Genomic DNA, 25,870 nt, shown 5'->3' with positions numbered 1-25,870 from the left:
AGTGTGGAGTACATGGGCTATAATGTATAGATTATATGAGCTATAATGTATGGACTTTATTGACTATAATGTATGGACAATATGGACTATAACATATGGACTATATGGATTATAATTAGAGATGAGCGAACTTTTAAAAAATTCGATTCGGCCGATTCGCCGAATTTTCCCGAAAAGTTTGTTTCGAGCCGAATTTGTTCGCGGTGAATCGATATTAAAAAAGGCTATTTCTAGCCTACATACAGCCTCTATAGGGGTGTAGAACACTTTGCTGTGTCCTAAAACACATATGGAGTGTGCTGGGGTAGTGAAATAATACTGTTATTCAGAATAGCATGCACTTTACCGGCATCGCTTTTAGAATCACTGCCGCACAGAAGCACAATTACAGAGCCTGGTGGTGGCATCAGTGTCAGGAGACCATATAGTGACTGAATGACATAGCGTGGAGGTGTTGGCAGCAAGGGGACACCATATAGTGGCTGAATGGCACAGCGTGGAGGTGTTGGCAGCATGAGGACACCATATAGTGGCTGAATGGCACAGCGTGGAGGTGTTGGCAGCATGAGGACACCATATACTGGCTGAATGGCACAGCGTGGAGGTGTTGGCAGCATGAGGACACCATATAGTGGATGAATGGCACAGCGTGGAGGTGTTGGCAGCATGAGGACACCATATAGTGGATGAATGGCACAGCGTGGAGGTGTTGGCAGCATGGGGACACCATATAGTGGCTGAATGGCACAGCGTGGAGGTGTTGGCAGCTTGAGGACACCATATAGTGGCTGAATGGCACAGCGTGGAGGTGTTGGCAGCATGAGGACACCATTTAGTGGCTGAATGGCACAGCGTGGAGTTGACTGATGCACTAGTACACTACACACCAGGGCTTCACAATCCCCCCCCAAAAAAACCACACAATATATAAAATTTTTGACAAAGATTTCTCATAGGTAGCACCCCCTATCCAAAAATTAGAAATTTCCAGACCCAGGCCCCACCTCTGCGGCATCAGGAACCCATATATTGCCTGATGGACACAGCCTGGAGTTGGCTGATGCACCAGTACACACCCAGGCTTCACAATCCCCTCCAAAAAACAACAACATTTTGGAAATTTATTAAAGAAATTTGTGTAAGAACAAGCGCATATCCAACAGTTCACAAGACTCTATAATGGAGGACGGTGGACCACCCAAAGACATTCTTCTCAAAAATAATAAACCACACAATGTTTGACATTTGTTTTACAAAAACTAACTCAGTATGTGTGTAAGCGCATCTGTCTCCAAAGGATCAGATTACCAAAGGACTTTTTTCGCCCAAAATCATGAAGCAGTGTTAATCCCTGTCCGTATTTTTTATTTTTTTTTTCATTAAAAAATCACACGCAACAAGCGTTCCGTTGTGTAACGATTAGCATTCTGGAAAATTCTATTTTATTACCGATAAAATTATCAGTAAATAAAAATAAAAAAAAACACTACCCAAGAGTGTTTAATTACCCCATACATTACACCAGGAGCAGTCAGGAGTATGCCTCAGCAGTACCCAAGAGGCTTTAATAACCCCCTACCTTTGCACGATCAATTGCGAGATCGAGCAATACCAGGTGTGTTATGCCCTCAGATTTCCGGGGCCGCAGGCGCGCTCCACTGAACGGATGAACGGAGCGTGTCTCTATCTTTCATGGACCGGAGCTGGTAACTCGCTAACTTACGGAAAGGTAAGCTGCCGCGAAGCAGGTGGTCTCCCCTGGGCACGTTTGGCTCCAGAATTTCCACTACTGCCACACCACGCTGACTGCCAACCGTGCTACCGCCTTGCTGACTCAAGGGCAACCTGCAACTCTCTTCTCCTGATGATGAACCCCCCTTCTCCTGAGATCGAGCAATAACAGGTGTGTTATGCCCTTAGATGTCCGGTTCAGCAGGCGCGCTCCACTGAACGCATTAGGGTGTGTCCATCTTTTTTGGTAGCACCCGCAATCAAAAAATTCCCAGACCCAGGCCCCACCTCTGCGGCATCAGGAACCCATAGATTGCCTGAAAGACACAGCCTGGAGTTGGCTGATGCATGAGTACACACCCGGGCTTCACAATCCACCCCCAAAAAACGCAAAATTTTATTGAAATTGTCAGACAAAATACCTGTTTTTTAAAAACAAGCGCATATACAGCAGTTCAGAAGACTCTATAATGCAGGACGGTGGACCACCAAAAGACATTCTTCTCAAAAATAATAAACCACACAATGTTTGAAATTTGGTTAAAACAATTATTACATGTGTGTAAGCGCATCTGTCTCCAAAAGATCAGATCACAAAAGGATTCTAATTGCTAAAAATGATTAAGCAGAGTTAATCCCTCTCCATATATATATATATATATATATATATATATATATATATATATATATTTATTTTCATTAAAAAATCACACGCAACAAGTGTTCCGTTGTGTAACGGTTAGCATTCTGCAAAATTCAATTTTATTACTGATAAAATTATCAGTAAATTTAACAATAACACTACCCAAGAGTGTTTAATTACTCCATACATTGCACCAGGAACAGTCAGCAGTATCCAAGAGGCTTTAATAACCCCTTACCTTGCCCGATCAATTGCGAGATCGAGCAATAACAGGTGTCCTGGGCCGCACTAGCGCTCCACTGAACGGATTAGTGTGTCTCTATCTTTCAAGGACAGGTGCGTGTTGCACGCTGAAACCAGTTCGAGATAGGGATCTGGGATTGCAATTATTTAACCCTAAAACAAGGAATTACCAGTAAGTGAGGGTCATAAGCTGGCGTTGATTAAGTCCCTGCCCTTTGTACACACCGCCCGTCGCTATAAGCGATTGAATTAGTTAGTAAGTTGGTTAGTGAGGTCCTCGGCTCAGCCCAGGCGGGGTAGAAGAAGGCCCTGGCAGAGCGCCGAGAATTTAACGATCATTGTTGAAATTTGCATTAAGCATGTATTTAGCTACTGCTAAACATCCAAAAATGTAAGGCCCAAGGCCAGAGGCACCAGGGAGGCGAGTAGTTCCTGAAAGATACAGAATGAGTCTGGATCATGCATTTGCAGTACCCAAGAGTTTTTCATAACCCCTTACATTTAAAGATCAATGTTTACATTTGCATTAAGCATGTATTTAGCTACTGCTAAACTTAAAAAAATTATAAGCCCAAGGCCTAAGGCACCAGGGAGGCAAGTAGTTTGTGAAAGACACAGAATGAGTCTGGAGCAGTCATTTGCAGTACCCAAGAGGGTTTCATAACTCCTTATATTTAAAGATCAATGTTGACATTTGCATTAAGCATGTATTAAGGTACTGCTAAACTTCAAAAAATTATAGGCCCAAGGCCAGAAGCATCAGTTTTCCTCATATTAGGAGCATAGTTGTCCCCCAGATTAGGCAGCATACATGTCCCCCAGATTAGGAGCATACTTGTCCCCCAGAGTAGGCAGCATAGATGTCCCCCAGATTAGGAGCATACTTGTCCCCCAGATTAGGCAGCATAGATGTCCCTCAGATTAGGCAGCATAGATGTCCCCCAGATTAGGCAGCATAGATGTCCCCCAGATTAGGAGCATAGTTGTCCCCCAGATTAGGCACCATAGATGTCACCCAGATTAGGCAGCATAGATGTCCCCCAGATTAGGCAGCATAGATGTCCCCCAGATTAGGAGCATAGATGTCCCCCAGAGTAGTTAGCATAGATGTCCCCCAGATTAGGAGCATACTTATCCCCCAGAGTAGGCAGCATAGATGTCCTCCGGATTAGGAGCATACTTGTCCTCCGGATTAGGAGCATACTTGTCCCCCAGATTAGGCAGCATAGATGTCCCCCAGATTAGGCAGCATAGATGTCACCCAGATTAGCAGCATAGATGTCCCCCAGATTAGGCAGCATAGATGTCACCCAGATTAGCAGCATAGATGTCCCCCAGATTAGGAGCATAGTTGTCCCCCAGATTAGGCAGCATAGATGTCCCCCAGATTAGGAGCATAGTTGTCCACCAGATTATGCACCATAGATGTCACCCAGATTAGGCAGCATAGATGTCCCCCGGATTAGGAGCATACTTGTCCCCCAGATTAGGAGCATACTTGTCCCCCAGATTAGGAGCATAGTTGTCCCCCAGATTAGGAGCATAGTTGTCCCCCGGTGTAGGCAGCATAGATGTCCCCCAGATTAGGAGCATACTTGTCCCCCAGAGTAGGCAGCATAGTTGTCCCCCGGATTAGGAGCATACTTGTCCCCCAGATTAGGCAGCATAGATGTCCCCCAGATTAGGCAGCATAGATGTCCCCCAGATTAGGCAGCATAGTTGTCCCCCAGATTAGGCAGCATAGATGTCCCCCAGATTAGGCAGCATAGATGTCCCCCAGATTAGGAGCATACTTGTCCCCCAGAGTAGGCAGCATAGATGTCCCCCAGATTAGGCGCATACTTGTCCCCCAGAGTAGGCAGCATAGATGTCCACCAGATTAGGAGCTTAGTTGTCCCCCAGATTAGGAGCATAGTTGTCCACCAGATTAGGCAGCATAGATGTCCCCCAGATTAGACAGCATAGATGTCCCCCAGATTAGGCAGCATAGATGCCCCCCAGATTAGGCAGCATAGATGCCCCCCAGATTAGGCAGCCTAGATGCCCCCCAGATTAGCAGCATAGATGTCCCCCAGATTAGGAGCATAGTTGTCCCCCAGATTAGGCAGCATAGATGTCCCCCAGATTAGGAGCATAGTTGTCCACCAGATTATGCACCATAGATGTCACCCAGATTAGGCAGCATAGATGTCGCCTGGATTAGGAGCATACTTGTCCCCCAGATTAGGAGCATAGTTGTCCCCCAGAGTAGGAGCATAGTTGTCCCCCGGTGTAGGCAGCATAGATGTCCCCCAGATTAGGAGCATACTTGTTCCCAAAGAGTAGGCAGCATAGTTGTCCCCTGGATTAGGAGCATACTTGTCCCCCAGATTAGGCAGCATAGATGCCCCCCAGATTAGGCAGCATAGATGTCCCCCAGATTAGGTAGCATAGATGTCACCCATATTAGGCAGCATAGATGTCCCCCAGATTAGGCAGCATAGATGTCCCCCAGATTAGGCAGCATAGATGTCCCCCAGATTAGGCAGCATAGATGTCCCCCAGATTAGGCAGCATAGATGTCCCCCAGATTAGGCAGCAGAGATGTCCCCCAGATTAGGAGAATATTTGTCCCCCAGATTAGGCAGCATAGATGTCCCCCAGATTAGGCAGCATAGATGTCCACCAGAGTAGGCAGCATAGATGCCCCCCAGATTAGGCAGCATAGATGCCCCCCAGATTAGGCAGCATAGATGCCCCCCAGATTAGCAGCATAGATGTCCCCCAGATTAGGCAGCATAGATGCCCCCCAGATTAGCAGCATAGTTGTCCCCCAGATTAGGCAGCATAGATGTCCCCCAGATTAGGAGCATAGTTGTCCACCAGATTATGCACCATAGATGTCACCCAGATTAGGCAGCATAGATGTCGCCCGGATTAGGAGCATACTTGTCCCCCAGATTAGGAGCATAGTTGTCCCCCAGATTAGGAGCATAGTTGTCCCCCAGAGTAGGAGCATAGTTGTCCCCCGGTGTAGGCAGCATAGATGTCCCCCAGATTAGGAGCATACTTGTTCCCCAGAGTAGGCAGCATAGTTGTCCCCTGGATTAGGAGCATACTTGTCCCCCGGATTAGGCAGCATAGATGCCCCCCAGATTAGGCAGCATAGATGCCCCCCAGATTAGGCAGCATAGATGCCCCCCAGATTAGGCAGCATAGATGCCCCCCAGATTAGGCAGCATAGATGCCCCCCAGATTAGGCAGCATAGATGTCACCCAGATTAGGCAGCATAGATGTCACCCAGATTAGGCAGCATAGATGTCCCCCAGATTAGGCAGCATAGATGTCCCCCCAGATTAGGCAGCAGAGATGTCCCCCAGATTAGGAGAATATTTGTCCCCCAGATTAGGCAGCATAGATGTCCCCCAGATTAGGCAGCATAGATGTCCACCAGATTAGGAGTTTAGTTGTCCCCCAGATTAGGAGCATAGTTGTCCCCCAGATTAGGAGCATAGTTGTCCCCCAGAGTAGGCAGCATAGATGTCCCCTAGATTAGGCAGCATAGATGTCCACCAGATTAGGAGTTTAGTTGTCCCCCAGATTAGGAGCATAGTTGTCCACCAGATAAGGAGCATAGTTGTCCCCCAGATTAGGCAGCATAGATGTCACCCAGATTAGGCAGCATAGATGTCCCCCAGATCAGGCAGCATAGATTTCCCCCAGATTAGGCAGCATAGTTGTCCCCCAATCAGCGCGGGCCGGTCAGAGCCAATCAAAGGGCCGTATGTGTCAAGCGGGCCGTACAATCCCCAGGTCTGCCCCAGAGGGTTTCATAACCAACCACAATAGAGAAAATTTTGTTGTAGGAGCATGGTCAATCTACTCAGACCCATCTCAATCTACTCAGATCCATCACTGATTCATCTTGACAAACGTCAGTCTCTCCACATTTTTCTGACTACACTAATGTCCACACTAATATGACTTATTTCTGAACAGCAGCAGGACCCAACTGGGCAGCACCACAGAATTTTTTTCTTTTTACAGGGATTAAACCCTAAATTGCACTCTGTCACACAATTGTGAGAATCAGATTTGTGGAGCAACAGAAAAAACTCAATTGGGCTGAAAAAAGAGGAGATTAGATGCTCCATACAGGTAAAACAGCTGTGAGATCTATGACGCAGGTGACTGCTATGCATCACCTCTCTGCCTGCTATATTGAGTAACAAGAATACGAGGTTTTGCTAGAATCGTTCACGGTCAGAACTGCAGCAACACTGTGCCCTGTGTCTTTCCCTAATGCTGATGTCACCGCTGCATATATGCTGTATAACGCCGTTGTATGCGATCAGCACACAGATGTCACTTCCTTTCCCTATCACGTGTATAGGAGAAATGACCAGAGGGAAGATGGCCGCCGATTGTATAGGGCTGTTACATCACAGGGGTCAGTGAACACTGATAGGCTGCATCTTACATGTGATTTAGGGTCAGCCCGCCTACCTTCATTCCCGCTGTTTCCCGCCCTCCCATAATCCCCTGCCCCATGTACTCACATGTGGATCCGCCATCTTAGGTCTCCAATAGCCTGGAACACTGTAAAATGGAGTTTAATGAAGCGATTCGCGCGATAGAATCGCGTCGATATTCGTATTCGTTTCAAATCAAATTTTTCATGAAATTCGTAACGAATTCGGGTTCGTCAACTTCGATTCGCTCATCTCTAATTATAATGTTTTGACTATATGGGCTATAATGTATGGACTATACCTGTAGTGAGGGGAGATGGGGTAATGCAGACTTCATGTTTAGTCTCCAAGGTATTTGCACAAAAAATAGAAATATTTGAATCATGAGACTAAGGAAACACATTAAATCATAAAATTTTAAAGTTCACTTAAACAACACTGGAATTTTTTTTTTTACCTGATGGGTATAAAATAAATGTCCGTGTTTTTTCTTCTTCATGTCCCCTTGGCTGAAAAGAAAGACAAAATGATATTATATTGCTGGAGTCCACAACTTAGTAAGGTAGGGGGGGTGCTGGGAATACAAATGTCTTGGGCACTAGATCTCAGGGGTGTTCATTTAAATACAGCACTAGATGGAAAACTGAATATTTGCAACAGGTGAATGAGAGACCAGCTATGACTTGGAATAAATGCTTCTTCCCTAATTTACTTTAATTTGCATAAACAAGTAACAGTTTTTTAAAAGGCAAAAGTGCACTAAAGGGGTACTCCGGGGAACTAAACCCACCCTTTCCCTCTCACTAATCAATTTATTTGTCTAAATATCATTCATCAGTCATATAGAGCAGTTTCCCTTTTTTAGCTGTCACTTACATGCAGGGAGTGAGAGAAAGACGTCATTATCAGATACACCTTGTCTTTGTGCAAGCCCTCACTGAGACTAACCCCCATCATCTTGGAAGACAAACACCATGTGATTTCTGTCTGTTCTAAGGCTCTGGCTTCACAGCCACACCTCCCCTTTCCTCCCTGTGTGAGGATTTTGCCAGCATTTCCTGTGAAGATTCTCAGTTACAACTCAGCACATAACACTGCTCTTTGCCTGCTGTAGATCTAATCACTGAGGCTGCTATTCACAGCATTGTATGATTTATTGCCGGGGGGAAGCATAGTTTGAAAGAAAAGACATGTACAGTGTGTGCTGCTGACTGTGTTTACAACAGAACAACATGCACACAGATATTAAGAGCAATTGGCTGCCAGCCATTACACAAAGCTGAACTGACTGCTGGGAGTTGTAATCTGAGCTGCAAGCAAGGAAAAATAATATTCAGGAGACAACAGGGGCCACAGGGGCTGGTAAAGTCACAAGGATAACTACAGGGGACACAGAATAGGTATTGTGGTGGCTTTGGGGCATTTTTATTTACTTCCCTGGATCACCCCTTTAAGTTCAACCTAAAACTCTACTGTTTAGATAAAATTGGAGAGGCTCCTGTCAGACTAGTTACAACAAAGACCTGAGATGCTCAACTGACACCTATACCCACGGTGTACAGAAACTATAGAAATAAATATATGGTCATGGATATTATATATATATTTCAATAAAATAATATTGGTATGTACCATACAAGTAAATAAGAAGAGGGATACAGTATAACATACAATACAGGGTGGGCCATTTATTGGATACACCTTAATAAAATGGGAATGGTTGGTGATATTAACTTTCTGTTTGTGGCACATTAGTATGTGTGAGGAAGGAAACTTTTCAAGATGGGTAGTGACCATGGTGGCCATTTTGAAGTTGGCCATTTTGAATCCAACTTTAGTTTTTTCAATAAGAAGAGGGTCATGTGACACCAAACTTATTGGGAATTTCACAAGAAAAACAATGATGTGCTTGGTTTTAACATAACTTTATTCTTTCATGAGTTATTTACAAGTTTCTGACCACTTATAAAATGTGTTCAATGTGCTGCCCATTGTGTTGGATTGTCAATGCACAGCATTACACACAGCATAGACAATTGCCTTCAGATGACCCCAAAGATAAAAGTCTAAGGGGGTCAGATCGGGAGACTTTGGTGGCCATTCAACTGGTCCACGATGACCAATCCACTTTCCAGGAAACTAGGAATCTAGGAATGCTCGGACCTGACACCCATAATGTGGTGGTGCACCATCTTGCTGGAAAAACTCAGGGAACGTGCCAGCTTCAGTGCATAAAGAGGGAAACACATCATCATGTAGCAATTTCGCATATCCAGTGGCCTTGAGGTTTCCATTGATGAAGAATGGCCCCACAATCTTTGTACCCCATATACCACACCATACCATCAATTTTTGTGTTCCAACAGACTTAGAGGGATCTATCCAATGTGGGTTAGTGTCAGACCAATAGCGGTGGTTTTGTTTGTTAACTTCACCATTCACATAAAAGTTTGCCTCATCACTGAACAAAATCTTCTGCGTAAACTGAGGGTACTTATCCAATTTTTTTTTTGCCCATTCTGCAGCACCTGAAACTATGGATACTGGAAGCCTGTGCTAGCATTTCTCCTGCGGTGTTGCTATCAGTGTGTGAAGAGTGGGAGAAGAGGGTTTCATTGACAATCCAACACAATGGACAGCACATTGAACACATTTTATAAGTGGTCAGAAACTTGTAAATAACTCATGAAAGTTAAAACCAAACACATCATTGTTTTCTTGCGAAATTCCCAATAAGTTTGATGTGTCACATGACCCTCTTCCTATTGAAAAAACTAAAGTTGGATTCAAAATCAACGACTTCAAAATGGCTGCCATGGTCACCACCCATCTTGAAAAGTTTCCCTCCTCACATATACTAATGTGCCACAAACACAATATAAATGGCCCACCCTGTATATTTACTTATCAAATTAAAGCCAGATGCTTATTATAGTAAAATGATATAGTAAAATTCACTTGGGTATGTCAAAGGGCCCTTGTGACCACCCTCCGGCTACTTACAGTAAAATAATTAAAGTAATAATAAAAAAGAATATAACAATACTGCTGCTAGTGATCAAAAGTACATAGTGATATTCATAGATGATTAGAAAGGCATTATGTGCCCTGTAGTTAGTTGAAAGTAAATGTTTGTCTTTATAAGGCAGTATGGGACTTGTAGTCGCCATAGTAGTTAATCATTAATATGCATATTGTAATCCTATAGCAGTGCAGATGCTGTTGTAGTTACTTAAGTATTGCACGAAGATCCTTAATTGAAGGAATTAGCTACTCACTCCTCCGCATATAAAGCCGGATAATGAAAGTCAAATGATGCTTCACCTCTCACCTATCCCGATAGTGTTCGGAGCCCAGGAGATAGAAGGTCAGTGAGGCTCTGCTTGGCGCTGGTCCTACAGTTGTCAGCACAAATCATACTGGATTGGGCTGGCTGGAGATCCATGCAGAAATCGTTCTGCCAACGGCTGTCCTGATGGAAACTTCTTGTGAAGCGGGCACAGGTGATGTAGCGGGGATGAGTAGTTGCGGTGTCCTCGTGTATCCATGTAGGAAGTTGTTTCATCGACAGGGCACTGGCAATCAATATAGCCAATATCAAAGCAGCTGTATATGGGTATACATATATTCAGGTTTAGGCTGGACGCGTTTCAAGACCTCTGTCGGTCTTTTCTTCAGCAGCCCATGCAGTACCTCATTGAGTAATGGTTTTAGGAGTCATTTTGAAAAGTATAGATAGGCTTATCTCCTCCCCTAAATAGTGACATCACATCCTTTGTTAATTAGTGCAAATCTGCATTGGTCTACTTGTTTTCTGTCTCTAGTTGACTACTGTTTCTTAACCACAACTATCCAGGCATGCTGAGAGCTGCAGCCCCGCAACACCCGGAGGCACTCCGGACAGGAAACACTGCTTTATACTCAATGTTTGCAGATATATATATATATATATATATATATATATAATATAATATAATATAATATAATATAATATAATATAATATAATATAATATATAGTTATGTTATACTTAATAGGACATACTGATCTCTTAATCTTAGCGATTTAGAGATAGGACAAAATGTTATATTAATGGCAAATTTATTTATGTGGGGAATTGCATTAAAGATTTGCTGACATAAAATATAAAGAATATAAAAAAAGACCATGAGTATATAAAATATGATCATGATCAAAAGAGATGAATGGGAATATATATGCAGATAAAAATGACAGTCAAAAACAATGTGTATGCACAATGAAATTAAAAAATATGAATGAGAATATATATGTGGATAAAAATGGCAGTAAAACATGACATGTATATACAATGAAAGGATCTGTAGATTATTATGATCACAGGGGGAGGACCAAATGAAGGGTCTGTCAGACCATCTGAATGGGCCATCCCTATGATGTTCAATCCAAAAAAACAAACAGTTCCCGATCACTGTTCAATCCTTTGGTTGCCGGAGAGCTGAACTCAAAACATTTTCTGGATTCGGATCTAGACATTTTACCTATGAAATTTTCTCCTCGCCAGTCTTTTAGTGACTGGATAGCTGTATACAGTGGTCCCTCAACATACGATGGTAATTCGTTCCAAACGAGCCATCGTTTGTCGAATCCATCGTATGTTGAGGGATTCGTGCAATGTAAAGTATAGGAAGCTGTACTCACCTGTTCCCGCCGCTCGCGATGGTGTCCCCGCCGCTCGCAATGGTGTCCCCAGGCCTCCACTGGGCTCTCCTGGTCTTCTCTGGTCCTCTGCTGTCTTCTCCGGTCCTCTCCTGGTCTTCTCCGGTCCTCCGCTGTCTTCCGCAAGGCCTTACTGGGCCTGCGTAGCGACGTCATTACGCTGTTGCGTACGCCATTCCTATTGGATGACGTGCGCAGCAGCGTATTGACGTCATCGGAGAGGGCCGAGAAGACACCGGAAGACCAGCGCTGGACCTGGAGGGCACCCCGGAGCATTGTGGAGGGGTAAGTAATACTCACCGCACCACAAGGGGAACATTAAGCTGCTATCCAGCAGCAGCTTAAGCATTTTGTGCTGCAGGATAGCACTTAATGCGATGGCCCCGACATAAAAAAGCATCGTATGTTGATGCTGACATCGACATGCGATGGCCTTTGAGAGTCGATTTGATCATATGTTGGGGCCATCGTAGGTCGGGGGGGTCACTGTATTTCAATTTGTTGGGGTTACCTTGATGGAATTGTTTGCAATGTGCGGACAAGGGATGCTTATCATTTTGTTTTTAAATTCGTGTTTTTAGAGCTTGTGATGTCCTACCCACATATTGCTTGTTGCATGGACTTTTTTGACATAGATTACTCTCTTATTCGCGCAATTAAAAAATGTGTTAATTTTGTATATGAAATCATTGGAGGTTGATTTTACTTCAATGGTCCTTTTTTTTTTTTTTTTAAATGGTGGCTCTGCAATTTGGACATTGTCCATACCTAAAGAAGCCTTTTCAAAATGACTCCTAAAACCATTACTGAATGAGATACTGAATGAGCTGCTGAAGAAAAGACCTACGGAGGTCTTGAAACGCGTCCAGCCTATACCTGAAAATATGTATAACCATATACTACTGCTTTGATATTGGCTATATTGATTGTCAATGCCCTGTCGATCAAACAGCTTCCTATGTGGATACACGAGGACACCGCAACTACTCATCCCCGCTACATCACCTGTGCCCGCTTCACAAGTAGTTTCCATCAGGACAACCGCCGTCAGAACTATTTCTGCTTGTATCTCCGGTCGGAGCGGCCGGCTATCGGCTTATCATAGCCCAATCCAGTGTGCGTTGTGCAGACAACTCTAGGACCAACTCTAGGCGCCTCACTGATCTTCTATCTCCTGGGCTGGGAACACTATCGGGATAGGTGAGAGGTGCAGCTCAAAATTTGACTTTCATTATCTTGCTTTATATGAGGAGTGAGTAGCTAATTCCTTCTATTAAGGATCTTCGTGCAGTACTTTAGTACCTACAACAGCATCTGCACTACCATAGGATTACAATATGCATATTAATGATTAACTACAACGCTGACTACAAGTCCCATACTGCCTTATAAAGACAAACATTTACTTTCAACTAACTTCAGGATGCATAATGCCTTTCTAATCATCTGTGAATATCACTATGCACTTTTCATCTCTAGCAGCTGTATTGTTATATTCTTTTTTATTATTACTTTAATTATTTTACTGTAAGTAGCCGGAGAGTGGTCACAAGGGCCTTGTGACATACCCAAGGGAATTTTACTATATAATTTTACTATAATAAATATCTGGCTTTAATTTGAGATGCAAATCTATTTTATTGTATACTGTATCCTTTTCCTTATTTACTTGTATGGTACATACCAATATCCAATATTATTTTATTGAAATATAAATAATATCCATGACCTTGAGCGCCAAATCCATATATTTAAAACTCTACGGTGTTATTTCAGAGGAAGGTAAAACCCCCTATGAGCCCCTATGCCTCTCTAAATACATTCTAGGACTTTATTAGCCTTGGCAGCTGCTGCCTGGCACTCATCACTAAAGTTGAGCTTACTGTACCCCCAAGCCTACCTAATGTTTTAGTATTTAGCACAACAAGACATGTTGCCAACAATGACAACTAATCATCTTCTTTTATTTTTTAGAAGCCTTTTTAAAAAATTGATATCTTTTCTAAGTGGACTTAGTGGCTATGTGGGTTTTAGCACCACAGAAGAAGCGATGTTACCCACATCGGCCCTGCTAAAATGTTTCTTGCTAGCCAATCACTGTGCTTTCCTATAATTCCTAATATGTTTATTAATTACCTGACGGGCAGCTTACAGAATATGTATATATATATATATCTCTGCATATAAATGTGTAGTGGATGAAGGCTTGGTTGCCATGGTCAATAAGGTTTAACACTGATAAATGTAAAATTATACACTTCGACAGAACAAATATAACCATTACATACTAAACAGGAAAAACACTTGGTAAAAACACTAAATAATAAGTCACTTGCTATGAAAATGTTCACATGGCTTTTTGGCTGTGCTATACAAATATATCTGCTGCAGAAAAGTATTATGCTACTTATTGTGGTGTCCCGGTACCGTATTGCATACCATACCTTGGTTAGGGGTCCCCAAAGTCTGAGTTCCTAGTAACTTCGGCGTTCCGCTTCCTTAGTCATCCCCTAGTCACCCCTCATATAGTTAATATATTTCTAAAATAAATGTAAATACTGTATAGAAAATGTATGCTTACCTGCATAGCGTCGCAGGACCTTAGGTCATGTGACACAGGTTAGAACTCTATGGTAGGTAAAAGGACCTTTGGAGGTTCATGGGACACGTGATTTCCCATAATCCTTTATAAAGCTGATTGACAGATGGTGTGGACCAATCTTAAAACGGCCAGCCCCTGCCCATATAAGGGAGCTGCAGCCAATAATTGCTCTCTTGTTCCTGTGCTGCAAAGGAATCAGCATCATCTCTTGGGTTGCTAACACTTCATGAGGTAGGACCTCAGCAAATTGCAAAGACAAATACTAGGCCAAAGTCAGCCGACCTTGACCTGAAGCCAAACAGTGAGTTCTTACAACTTCCCCGTTACCTCTAGCGAGACCTCTGGACCTAAACATAACCCTAAATCCAGCGGATGTGCGCATACTAAATCCTACTAAGCTAAAGAACTTACAAAAGTCCCAACCATACGTCAATCTAAGCTAGGCTGTATATAGACTCTGTTATGAAGACTGTTCCTGTATTCGCATGTTACAGAAAATCTTCAGTAAAGTTTACTCAGGTCTTCAGCAAAGCTCTGGTTGTGGACAATACTTTATTCTACATCTCCCTATCGCTTTTGGGAAGGGTGACGATAGGTCAAGCATCACAGTAGTAACCCTCACCCAGGCGTCACGACTGACAAGAGTTAATTATAACCGTGATATACCTCACAGCAACACCCCAATTGCCATACAGCCAAGGCACCACATTATTTTTTCATAAGAATTAATTCTCTAAATCTGTGTACACCCACACCAGATACTTGGCAAAAATCTGAATGCAAGCCTCAGATCTCTACCACATATTTCAAAGAAAAATAGGTTTCAGGTTTGCAATCTGCAAATCCAGCGTGTGTGAACAAACCCTTACAATAGACGACTCACCTTGACCACAATTGTTTTCTCAACAGAATCTTTTCTTTCATCATTTTTTATCAGTATTGGGTCTTCAGTACATTTCCCATCCACCTCCAGAGAACCACTGTCTACATGTATCTTTATGGCCTCTGAAGACAAAATACATAAAATACATCAAAATATGTCGTTCTTTACAAGTATTGTCTTATAGTTACCAATTAGTAAAGAAAATAAGGATAAACATCAAGATAAATGTTACATCAGTCTCTAAAATTCAGTCCAGGTTTATACATGGGACATAAATAACCTTAACCCTTTAAGGACCCGGGCTTTTTCCTTTTTTTCATTTTCAATTTTTCCTCCTTAACTTAAAAAAATCATAACTCTTTAAAATTTTCACCTAAAATTCTATATGATGGCTTATTTTTTGCGTCACTAATTTTACTTTGTAATGACATTAGTCATTTTACCCAAAAATCTACGGTGAAACGGGAAAAAATCAATGTGCGACAAAATTATATACGTTTTGGGGGCTTCCGTTTTTACGCAGTACATTTTTCAGCAAAAATGACACATTATCTTTATTCTGTAGGTCCATGCAGTTAAAATGATACCCTACTTGTATAGGTTTGATTTTGTATCACTTCAGAAAAAAATCATGAATATATGCAGGAAAATGTATATGTTTAAAATTGTCATCTTCTGACCCCTATAACTTTTTTATTTTTCTGTGTTCAGGGCGCTTTGAGGGCTAATTTTTTGCGCAGTGATCTGAAGTGTTTAGTGGTACCATTTTTGTTCTGATCAGACTTTTTGATCACTTTTTATAAAAAAATGCGCTATTTAGGACTTTGGAATTTTTTTGCGCATACGCCATTGAACGTGCGGTTTAAAAAGTGGTATATTTTTATAATTCTAACATTTCTGCACGCGGCGATACCACATATGTTTATTTTTATTTTTATTTACACAGTTTTTTTTTTTTATTCCTGGAAATGCCGGGTGATTCAAACTTTTATTAGGGGAAGGGATAATTGAAAGGGTTAATGATTTTTTTACACTTTTCTTATGTAATTTTATAGCTCCTATAGGGGGCTATAACATTGCATTAACTGATCTTTTACACTGATTGATGCATCCCCATAGGAATGGATCAATCAGTGTTTTCGGCAATTGAGTGCTCAAGCCTGGATCTCAGGCTTGAAGCATTCACTCGGCGATCAGACTGCAGGAAGGAAGGTAACCTTCTTCCTGTGCTACAGCTTGTTCGGGATGCTGCGATTATACCGCGGCGATCCCGAACAGCTCCCTGAGCTTTCCGGGCACTTTTACTTTCGTTTTTAGCCGCGCGCTAAAAGGTTAATAGCGCTATTAGCGGCAAGTCCCAGCTTCACTATGACGCCGGGCCCGCCGCGATATGATGCGGGGTCACCGTGTGACCCCGCGTTATATCGCAGGACCGGGATTCAGGGCGTAAGTTTACGCCCTGGGTCCTTAACAGGTTAAAGGGGTACTCCGCTGCTCAGCGTTTGGAACAAACTGTTCCGGGAGCTTGTGATGTCATAGACCCGCCCCCTTATGATGTCACACCCCGCCCCATCAATGCAAGTCTATGGAAGAGGGCGTGACGGCTGTCATGCCCCCTCCCATAGACTTGCATTGAGGGGGTGGGGCGTGATGTAATGAGGAGGCGGGGGTTATGATTTCACAAGCTCCCGGTGCTGACTCCAGCGTTTGGAACAGTTTGTTACAAACGCTGAGCAGCGGAGTACCCCTTTAATCATTTACTGACTGGTATATCAAATATTCACTTGGACACCCATGCAAGATTATACAGTAATATTTTCCCCAACAATATCCTACAATGATATCCCAGCATGCATGCAGTAATTTTTCCGCCACGATGTCCCGTCACTGTATAACGCCCGTAATGTATTACGGGCATATACGGGTGCAAACGGGCAGGTACAAAACCCTATAGGCTGCAATGCGATTTAGTCACGGCCGTCAGGGGTTTTGTAACGGTCGGGTTTCGCCGATATAGTGAAGGAACTGGTGACGGAAGTTCCTAAACGGAACTATTTCATAGTGTGAAAGAGGCCTTACTAGTCACTTGCCCTTTTTAATAGTTTAATCATGTGCCCCTGAGGATCTTGGCACAAGGAAACATTTTAGGTGAAGATTCCATGTGCAGCAGACACGCTATTGTCCACACGGGTATTAAGTGTCGTCCTTCATTTCCGAGTGGAATTCCACTGGAAGAGTAAACATGTCAAGAATCTAGAATTTCTGCGGCAGGAATTTTGCAGTGTGCAAAGAGCAGCAGAATCCCATTTAAAGCAATGGGAGTCTGCTACCAGGGAAATTTCTGTAGTGTGTGTGTATAAACGCTTACAATGCAGACATTGGCTAGTAAAAAATAAATAAAAACAAATAATAGAACTGCTCCAAAAACTGCATTAAAATTACATGTACAATTCCAGCCATGTACTAATTCTGAACCAAACCCTTTTAAAAAATAATCTCTTAAATGGGCATTTAAATGTTTAAATATTTTGTATATCGTAGAAACATAATTTTTTTTTTTTTTTTAATGATCAGACCAGTTGTTAGATAGAGCAGGGAGAAGTGTGCACTTAACACATTCTTTCCTGGCTCTATACCCGTGGTTCTCAACCTTTTTGGTGACTGTGCCCCCAAAGGCTGAAAGTATGTCAAAAGGCGTGTTCTTACCTTTATACTAATGCATCCCCCCTCCATCTTTATCCCCTTGTGCCCCTATTATCCAAAATGTCAAAAGAGGATCAGAGGGAGGGGGGGATAATGGCACAAGGGGATATAGATGGAGGGGGAATAATACTACAAGGGGATTAAGATGGAGGGGGGAATAATGGCGCAAGGGGATTAAGAGGGAGGGGGAATAATGGATTTAAAATGGAGGGGGGGGAATAATGGCACAAGGGGATTAAGAGGGAGGGGGAATAATGGATTTAAAATGGAGGGGGGGGGGATAATGGCACAAGAGGATTAAGATGGAGGGGGAATAATGGAACAAGGGGATTAAGAGGGAGGGGGATAATCAACCCCCCCATATTAATCCCCTTGTGTCATTATTCCCCCATCCCTCTGATCTCCTTTTCCATTTTTCTCCCCTCCATATTAATCCCTTTGTGCCATTATTTTCCGATATGGCAAAATGGGATCAGAGGGAGGGGGGAATAATGGCACAATGGGATTAAGATAAAGGGGAAATGAGCAAGAGATTAAGATGGAAGGGGAGAGGGATAATGGCGGAGGGGGGATGGGGAGTAATAACGCACAAGGCATTACATTTTTATGCCCTGTGCTTTATTACTCCCCATCCCCCCTCCGCCATTATCCCTCTCCCCCTCCATCTTAATGCCTTGTGCCCCGTCCCATACATCCCCCCTCTGTCCCATACAGTCCCCTTCCGGCCAATACAGTTGTTTTGAACTTATTTTTCTCCTTTACCGGGCATCCTGCGGTCCCCTGTGGTGTTTCTTCATGCAGCGCGTCCCGTTTGGCAGGGCCGCACTGACATATGACGTCCTCCTGCGCTGTGCGGCAAGTCCGCGCAACGTCAGGGGAGGTCACACGTCTCCCCAGCAACCACGCAGCTCACTTACAGTAGCCATGGCCACAGCTCGGGTTGTACAGTGAGCTGCCGTGGCTATGCGCTGTCAAATACTGGCCAATGCATGGCCGGTATTTGACGCACTTTCGCATACCCCTGCTCAACCCGTGGCGTACCATGGGTCCCATAGAGAGAGATCATGGAGGGAAGCACTCATCTGTGAGCTTCTTCTCTGTTCACTCTAAGGATAGATCAGGGTCTGAACAATCAGAAAGAGACCGATCAAAACTTTTGACATGTCTCTAAAACATGTTAAAAGTTTATAAATGTGACTGGTAAACTTTACATTAAAACTATTTTGGTATAAGTGTAAACAGTACTTAGTTTTATTGCTGTAACATCCCAGGTGAAGCTGTGTGAATGTCCCTCACAGACGCATCTCGCTTGCTCCTTGTTCTTGACTGTTACAAATTCTTCTGAATCAGCCAATGACGCCACAATCTATTGCAATGTCACAAAAAGTGAAAAGGAAATTTAAGTTATTTGATTTTATCATATTTTATTGTATGGAAAGATTTTTGCATTGGGTTTTATAATCATCATTTTACCCACCAGAATACATTTCTTCACATAGTTAAAGACCACGGCTTGAATTGTAAATTTCTCTCCTTGAACCACAGATTTGGGGACAATCAGGTCAATGAAGTAAGGTTGGAATGTGGTGAGCTCAACCTCACCGGCAATGGCAAAACCATTCTTATCCAGGCAGAAAGCTTCAGTTACCCACTTTGTGATACTGTGTGGAGTCGTTCGACTAAGTACAGTGTGTCCCTCTGAACTGTAACACAAGAAAAATGGTGCGATGACTAAAATAATATCAATATCTCTGATTTGTGAATAATGCAGCATGAGGGGTGGGGGGGAGAGGCGTGTTAAGAGATAAGTTTAGGATGAAGAGAAAGACATTTTCTGTATATAAGATATAGTACACATTAAGGCTGCAACTAATGATGATTTTTAAAATCGATTAATCAACCAAATGTTTATTGATTAATTGATTAATCGGATAAAAACCCAAAAATGGAATTAGGTGACCAGGGAAAGGTTAATAAGAGGGCGGGAGGAAGTGGAGACTGCATTGTTAAGAATTAACAGGGGGAAAAGAGAGGGAACAGCACCTGAAGGGTTAACCTAGGAGCCTGCAGGGGAGTAGGAGCACATCCCAGATAGTGATGGCTGTCCTCCTGCACCCGGAAGATCTGTCAGTTTCTGGCTGGACAGGGGGGCTCCCTTGATGTCAGGACCGGAGGCGTCAAGGAAAAGCAGGCAGCGCCGGCTTCCTGACATCACTCCAGGCCACGGACTCAGTGCTGCAGGTAGGCCACAGCCCAGCAGCTTCTTCAAAGGCAAGAGGAGACACCAGAGGGTAAGGGGAATTGGAGGGGGACATGTAGGGGCAGGCTGTAGGGTAAGGTAGGGAAAGTATTAAAAATAGTAAAAATACTAGAGGTGCACGGAAATGGAAATTTCAGAACCGAAACGAAACCGAAATAAAAAAAAATGTCCGGCCGAAACCGTTACCGAAAATGACTTCTCCCTGTCTTCTGGTAAAATGCAGCGCTCCGCTCATTAGATTAGATTAGATTCCCCCACATTAGATTGCCAGCTCCCCCACATTAGGTCGGGAGTTCCCCCACATTAGTAGGCAGCTCCCCCACAATAGTAAGCAGCTCCCCCACAATAGTAGGCAGCTCCCCCGCAATAGTAGGCAGCTCCCCCGCAATAGTAGGCAGCTCGCCCACAACAGTAGGCAGGTTCCCAAATTAGGTCAGCATTTCCCCCACAATAGTAGGCAGGTTCCCCACAATAGTAGGCAGTTCCCACACAATATTAGGAAGCTCCCCCCACATTTTTAGGCAGCTCCCCCCCACATTAGGTCAGCAGTTCCCCCACAATAGTAGGCAGGTTCCCCACAATAGTAGGCAGTTCCCCCACAATATTAGGCAGCTCCCCCCACATTTGTAGGCAGCTCCCCCCCACAATATTAGGCAGCTCCCCCCCCACAATATTAAGCAGCTCCCCCCCCCCCACAATATTAGGCAGCTCCCCCCAACAATATTAGGCAGCTCCCCCCCAACAATATTAGGCAGCTCCCCCCCAACAATATTAGGCAGCTCCCCCCACAATATTAGGCAGCTCCCCCCAACAATATTAGGCAGCTCCCCCCCCCCACAATATTAGGCAGCTCCCCCCCCCCCACAATATTAGGCAGCTCCCCCCCCCAATATTAGGCAGCTCCCCCCCACAATAGTAGGCAGCACCCCCCCCACCCCACAGACATACAGCTTCCAGCCATATACAGTGTATGGCTGGAGGCTGTATGTATGTACTGCTGCCCCCACAGTCTTCCGGTCACTGCTCCTCCGGCCCGGGGTCACATCTACTGCTATGGCCTATGGACCATAGCAATAGGTGCCGGGACCGGAGGAGCGGTGACCGGAACACTGAAGAAGATGACGCGGTCACTTACCAGGCCCCAGCGTGCGTTCTCCCACGACGATCCTGCGGTCCTCCTGCGTCTCTATGGCTGTACGCACGGGACGTCAGTGACATCCCGTGCGTACAACCATAGAGGCGGAGAAACGAAGGACCGAAGGAGGATCGCGGGAGGACGCCGGGGAATGGTGAGCGACCGCCGGACATCCTTATGTCCTGAAAAGATTTTTCGGGACACAGGGATGTCCGGGATAGGATTAGGAATACTTCTTTTTATGTGCCCGGCCGGCTCCCGTGTGTGGCTGCAGGCGGGGGCTGGCCAGAGCATATAAAAACTAATACTGTGTACTAAAAACCAGGGGGCCTCCAGCTGTTGTGAAACTACAACTCCCAGCATGCCCGGACAGACTTTGCCAGTCCGGGCATGCTGGGAGTTGTAGTTTCACAACAGCTGGAGGCCCCCTGGTTTTTAGTACACAGTATTAGTTTTTTATATGCTCTGGCCGGCCCCCGCCTGCAGCCACACACAGGAGCCGGCCCGGGCACATAAAAAGAAGTATTCCTAATCCTATCCCGGAGAGCGCAACCCCCCCCCCCCCCCCCCCCAGATGTTGCGGCCGGCCCCCCCTGCACCGCCCACGAGTGCCTCTGCCACTGGCAGTGTTTGTAACTTGTGCTGTGGGCGGGCAGGGGAGGTGGGTCATTATCGGCACTTTTTTAGTTGTTTCGGCATTTTGCCGAAATAGCTATTTTCGGCCGATATGTATCGGCCGCCGATATATCGGTGCATCCCTAAAAAATACTGTGGCCATACCTATTAATGATAAAGACCACCCCCCTTACTACCAATTATTCAAATCCTGTTAATGAATTTTATCAATAAAGTTGTTTAATCATTGTAGCTATAGTATATGTTATCCCAGATTTTTTACTTCATAAAATGATGAATGCAACCACATGTTCTCTTAAAATCTAAACAATACCATAAAAGACAGTATTATTTACTCACCCCACAGGAACTACTTCAAATAACCAGCTGACCGGAAAATATCTTCTTGTAAAGCGCTCTGATATCTCTTTATCTGTTTTAGTAAAGAATCATATTATACATTAAAAAAAATCCTTGCTATACTTAGAATTATTAGATTTCAACAGGTATAGATTTAGAAGATACAAAGTGTGGAATGAAAAAGTAAGCAAAGTTATTTATTGTGTGTGCAAAACATCTGAAAATATGATGTTAAATGACCTTAACAATACAATTCTTGACTTTTGAAATTATTATAAAAAAATAAAAATAAAAAATAAAAATAAAAGTAATGCTAGCCTATGAGATTACATCTTTATGTTTATTTTGTGCTACTTGGGTCAGTTGGAAAATCTTAATGTTATCACAAAACAAGCTCACATTTGTAATAAACCCACATACAGGCGTGGACAAAATTGTTGGCATCCTTCTGTTAAAGGGGTACTCCACCCCTAGACATTATGTCCCCAATACAAAGGATAGGGGATAAGATGTCTGATCACGGGAGTCCAGCCCCTTGGGACCCCCGCAATAAGCATGCAGAACCCACCTGTATCTGCTTCCGGCAATTCTGGAGGCTCTAACTCCCGACCACGGGAACAGAAGATCGTGAAGTCACGACTCCGTCCTGTGTGACTTCACGCCCCTCCCCAGATACAAGTGGGTGCTGCATGCTATATTGCGGGGGTCCCAAGGGGCAGGACCCCCACGATCAGACATCTTATCCCCTATCCTTTGGATAGGGGATAAGATGTCTTGGGGTGGAGTACCCCTTTAAAGAGGTACTCCAGTGGAACGCAATTTTTTTTTTAATCAACTGGTACCAGAAAGTTATACATATTTGTTGTTTACTTCTATATAAAAATCTTAATCCATACAGTACTTTTCAGCTGCTGTAGGCTCCACAGGAAGTTATGTAGTTCTTTTCTATTTGACCATGTTGCTCTCTGCTTACACCTCTGTCCATGTCAGGAACTGTCCAGAGCAGGAACAAATCCCCAAACCTATCCTGCTCTGAACAGTTCCTGGCATGGACCGAGGTGTCAGCAGAGAGCACAGTGGTCAGACAGAAGAGAACTGTACAACTTCCTCTGTAGTATACAGCATCTGATAAGTACTGGAAGGATTAAGATTTCTAAATAAAAGTAATTTACAAATCTGTTTAACTTTCTGGAGCCAGTTGATATGAAAAATAAAAAAATAAAAATTCCACCAAAGTACCCCTTTAACTGCTTCCCACAAATGGACGTATATATAAGTTCATTTTTCTGGTGACTTGCTGCAAATGAAGGGCAGGAGCTCCTTCTGTTCTCTAATTAGACACGTGATGCAATCACGTGGTCTCGTTGGTAGCCATGGCAACTAGAGACCTCCAAATGGCTACTGGTTACCTGGCTACGAAAGCCAATCAGGCCCTGCCCTAGGCAGAGTCTGATCTTCTGTGCCTGTCAGTGAAACACTGACAGGAATAATACACTGCAGTACAGATCTGTACTGCAATTTATTATAAGAGTCAAGTCGCCTAGTGGGATAGTAAAAAGAAAAAAAAAAGAGTAAAAAAAAAAACTGTAAATAAATAATAAATTAAAAATAAATAAAAATAAATAATGAATGAATAAAATAAAAAAAATAAACATACACAATCTGTAACAACCCAAACAATAAAACTATGACATTTGTCAACCTGCATGATGAACGCCGTAAAATAAAATTTATAAAAACCTTTCCAAATTCATGGCTTTATATCAATGTCGTCTTTGTAAAACTAAAATAAAAAGTGATCAAAATGTCCCATGTACCCCAAAATGGTACCACTAAAAACGTCAACTCTTCACAGAAAAAATTAGCATTGTCAGTAAAAAAATTAAAAAGTTACAGCTCTCATAATATCACCTTTTTGTGATGTAAATGGATTAAACCATAAAAATAACATGTAATTTATACTGCATGAAAAATGACAGCAAAAATATTTTGGGACCCAAAGGCCTCTGCATCTTGATAAGATGTTTACAAAATAGCCTAAATAAAAGGAAGACCCAAAATCCACACGGTGCTCCGTCAGTTCTGAGGCCTGTGTGTGAGTCATGTAGTGCACAAGGGCCACATATGGGATATTTCTTAATATGTCAGAATTAGGGGAATAAATATTGAGTTGTATTTCCCTGTCAACACCCGCTGTGCTGCAGAAAAATTGGAGCAAAATGGCATATTGGCAAAAAAACACCTAAAGGGTTAATAAACTTCCCAAATGTCATTTTGATTACGTTGATGGGTGCAGTTTTTATAATGGGGAGATTTATAGGGGTTTCTTACATACAGGCCCATCAAATCTACTTCAAAACTGTACTGGTCCCCAAAAAGATCTGATTTTGAAATTTTTTCTATAATTTTGAAAATTGCTGCCAAACTTCTAAACCCTGTAATGACCTAAAATAGTAAAACAGCATTGAACAAAAGATGCCAACATAAAGTAGACATATTGTAAATGCGAATTAGTAACTAATTTATTTCATATGACTATCTTTCTTAAATTAAAAGTAGAGAATCTGGATTTTTTCCCGGAATTTTGGAGTTTTTCCACACAAAAATGCAGAAACACAATCTCAGAAACACTTTAATAAGTTAAAGTGTCCCAAAGTTATAACAACATGAAGTGGGACAGGTAAGATTTGAAAAAATGGTCCTTGGTCCTTACAGGAGAACCGTGGCGCAACAATTTCACCTTCCTACGTTCACCCGTTGCGCAGATACCGTTCGGGCCCCTATCCAAAGGATAGGGGTTAAGATGTCTGATCGCGGGGGTCCCAACACTGGGAACCTCCGCGATCTCTCCTGCAGCACCCCATGTCATCTGGTTCCAGGAGCGAGCTTTGCTCCGCGTCTGATGATTGGCAATGCAGGGGCTGGAGGATCGTGGTGTCATGGCCCCTTCCCCTCGTGACATCACACCACACCCCTTCAATGCAAGTCTATGGGAGGGGGCATGGCATGTGGTGCTGCAGGAGAGATCGCAGGGGTAACCAGCGGCGGGACTCATGATCAGACATCTTATCCAATATCCTTTGGATAGGGGATAAGATGTCTAGGAGCAGTGTACCCCTTTAATTCTGTCAGCCCTGCATAAGATTTAAATTAAAAAAAAATTATAATAAATTGACTTAGTTATTTTACATTTTTCCTAAAAAAAAAAAAAATAAAAAAAAAAAATATATATATATATATATATATATATATATATATATATATATATGATTATCAGGTGGACAGGGTGCATTTTCAGTGTGTCCAATTCTATCCCTAGCGATATTGACGTGACATAGTGCCGATGCCGATCTCCTACATATGGTGGAACAAATGTGAGGGCAGTGTGCCCCTTAGTAAAATGGCCACTGAGTGAATGTTGGAGATACTGCATTGGCCTTCTGCTTTCTTTATGTAGCCCGACTTCAAGATGGCTGATTCTGTAGTCTCCGGTGTGTGCGCATGCACCCGGGCAATACAGAAAGCCGGATGGGAGAAGCACTCAGA

General features: G+C 43.3%; 1 protein-coding gene across 4 annotated transcripts in view; it reads right to left on the bottom strand.

Annotated features, from left to right (window-relative positions):
* LOC130281677 (alpha-2-macroglobulin-like) overlaps positions 1-25,870 on the bottom strand; it is a 203,437-nt gene that overhangs the window by 73,622 nt on the left and 103,945 nt on the right. For all 4 annotated transcript variants that reach the window (XM_056529147.1, XM_056529146.1, XM_056529149.1 and 1 more), the window contains 5 exons: positions 22,325-22,397; positions 19,432-19,657; positions 19,200-19,320; positions 15,252-15,373; positions 7,527-7,578 (listed from right to left, as the gene is read on the bottom strand). In XM_056529147.1, coding sequence (XP_056385122.1) covers positions 7,527-7,578; positions 15,252-15,373; positions 19,200-19,320; positions 19,432-19,657; positions 22,325-22,397 — 594 coding nt within the window. The remainder of the gene's footprint in view (positions 1-7,526; positions 7,579-15,251; positions 15,374-19,199; positions 19,321-19,431; positions 19,658-22,324; positions 22,398-25,870) is intronic.

This window comes from Hyla sarda, chromosome 7 (assembly GCF_029499605.1).
Source record: "Hyla sarda isolate aHylSar1 chromosome 7, aHylSar1.hap1, whole genome shotgun sequence".
NCBI classification, from domain to species: domain Eukaryota; kingdom Metazoa; phylum Chordata; class Amphibia; order Anura; family Hylidae; genus Hyla; species Hyla sarda.
Note: the sequence above shows the minus strand (reverse complement) of the source record. Positions and strands in the feature narration are given on the sequence as shown.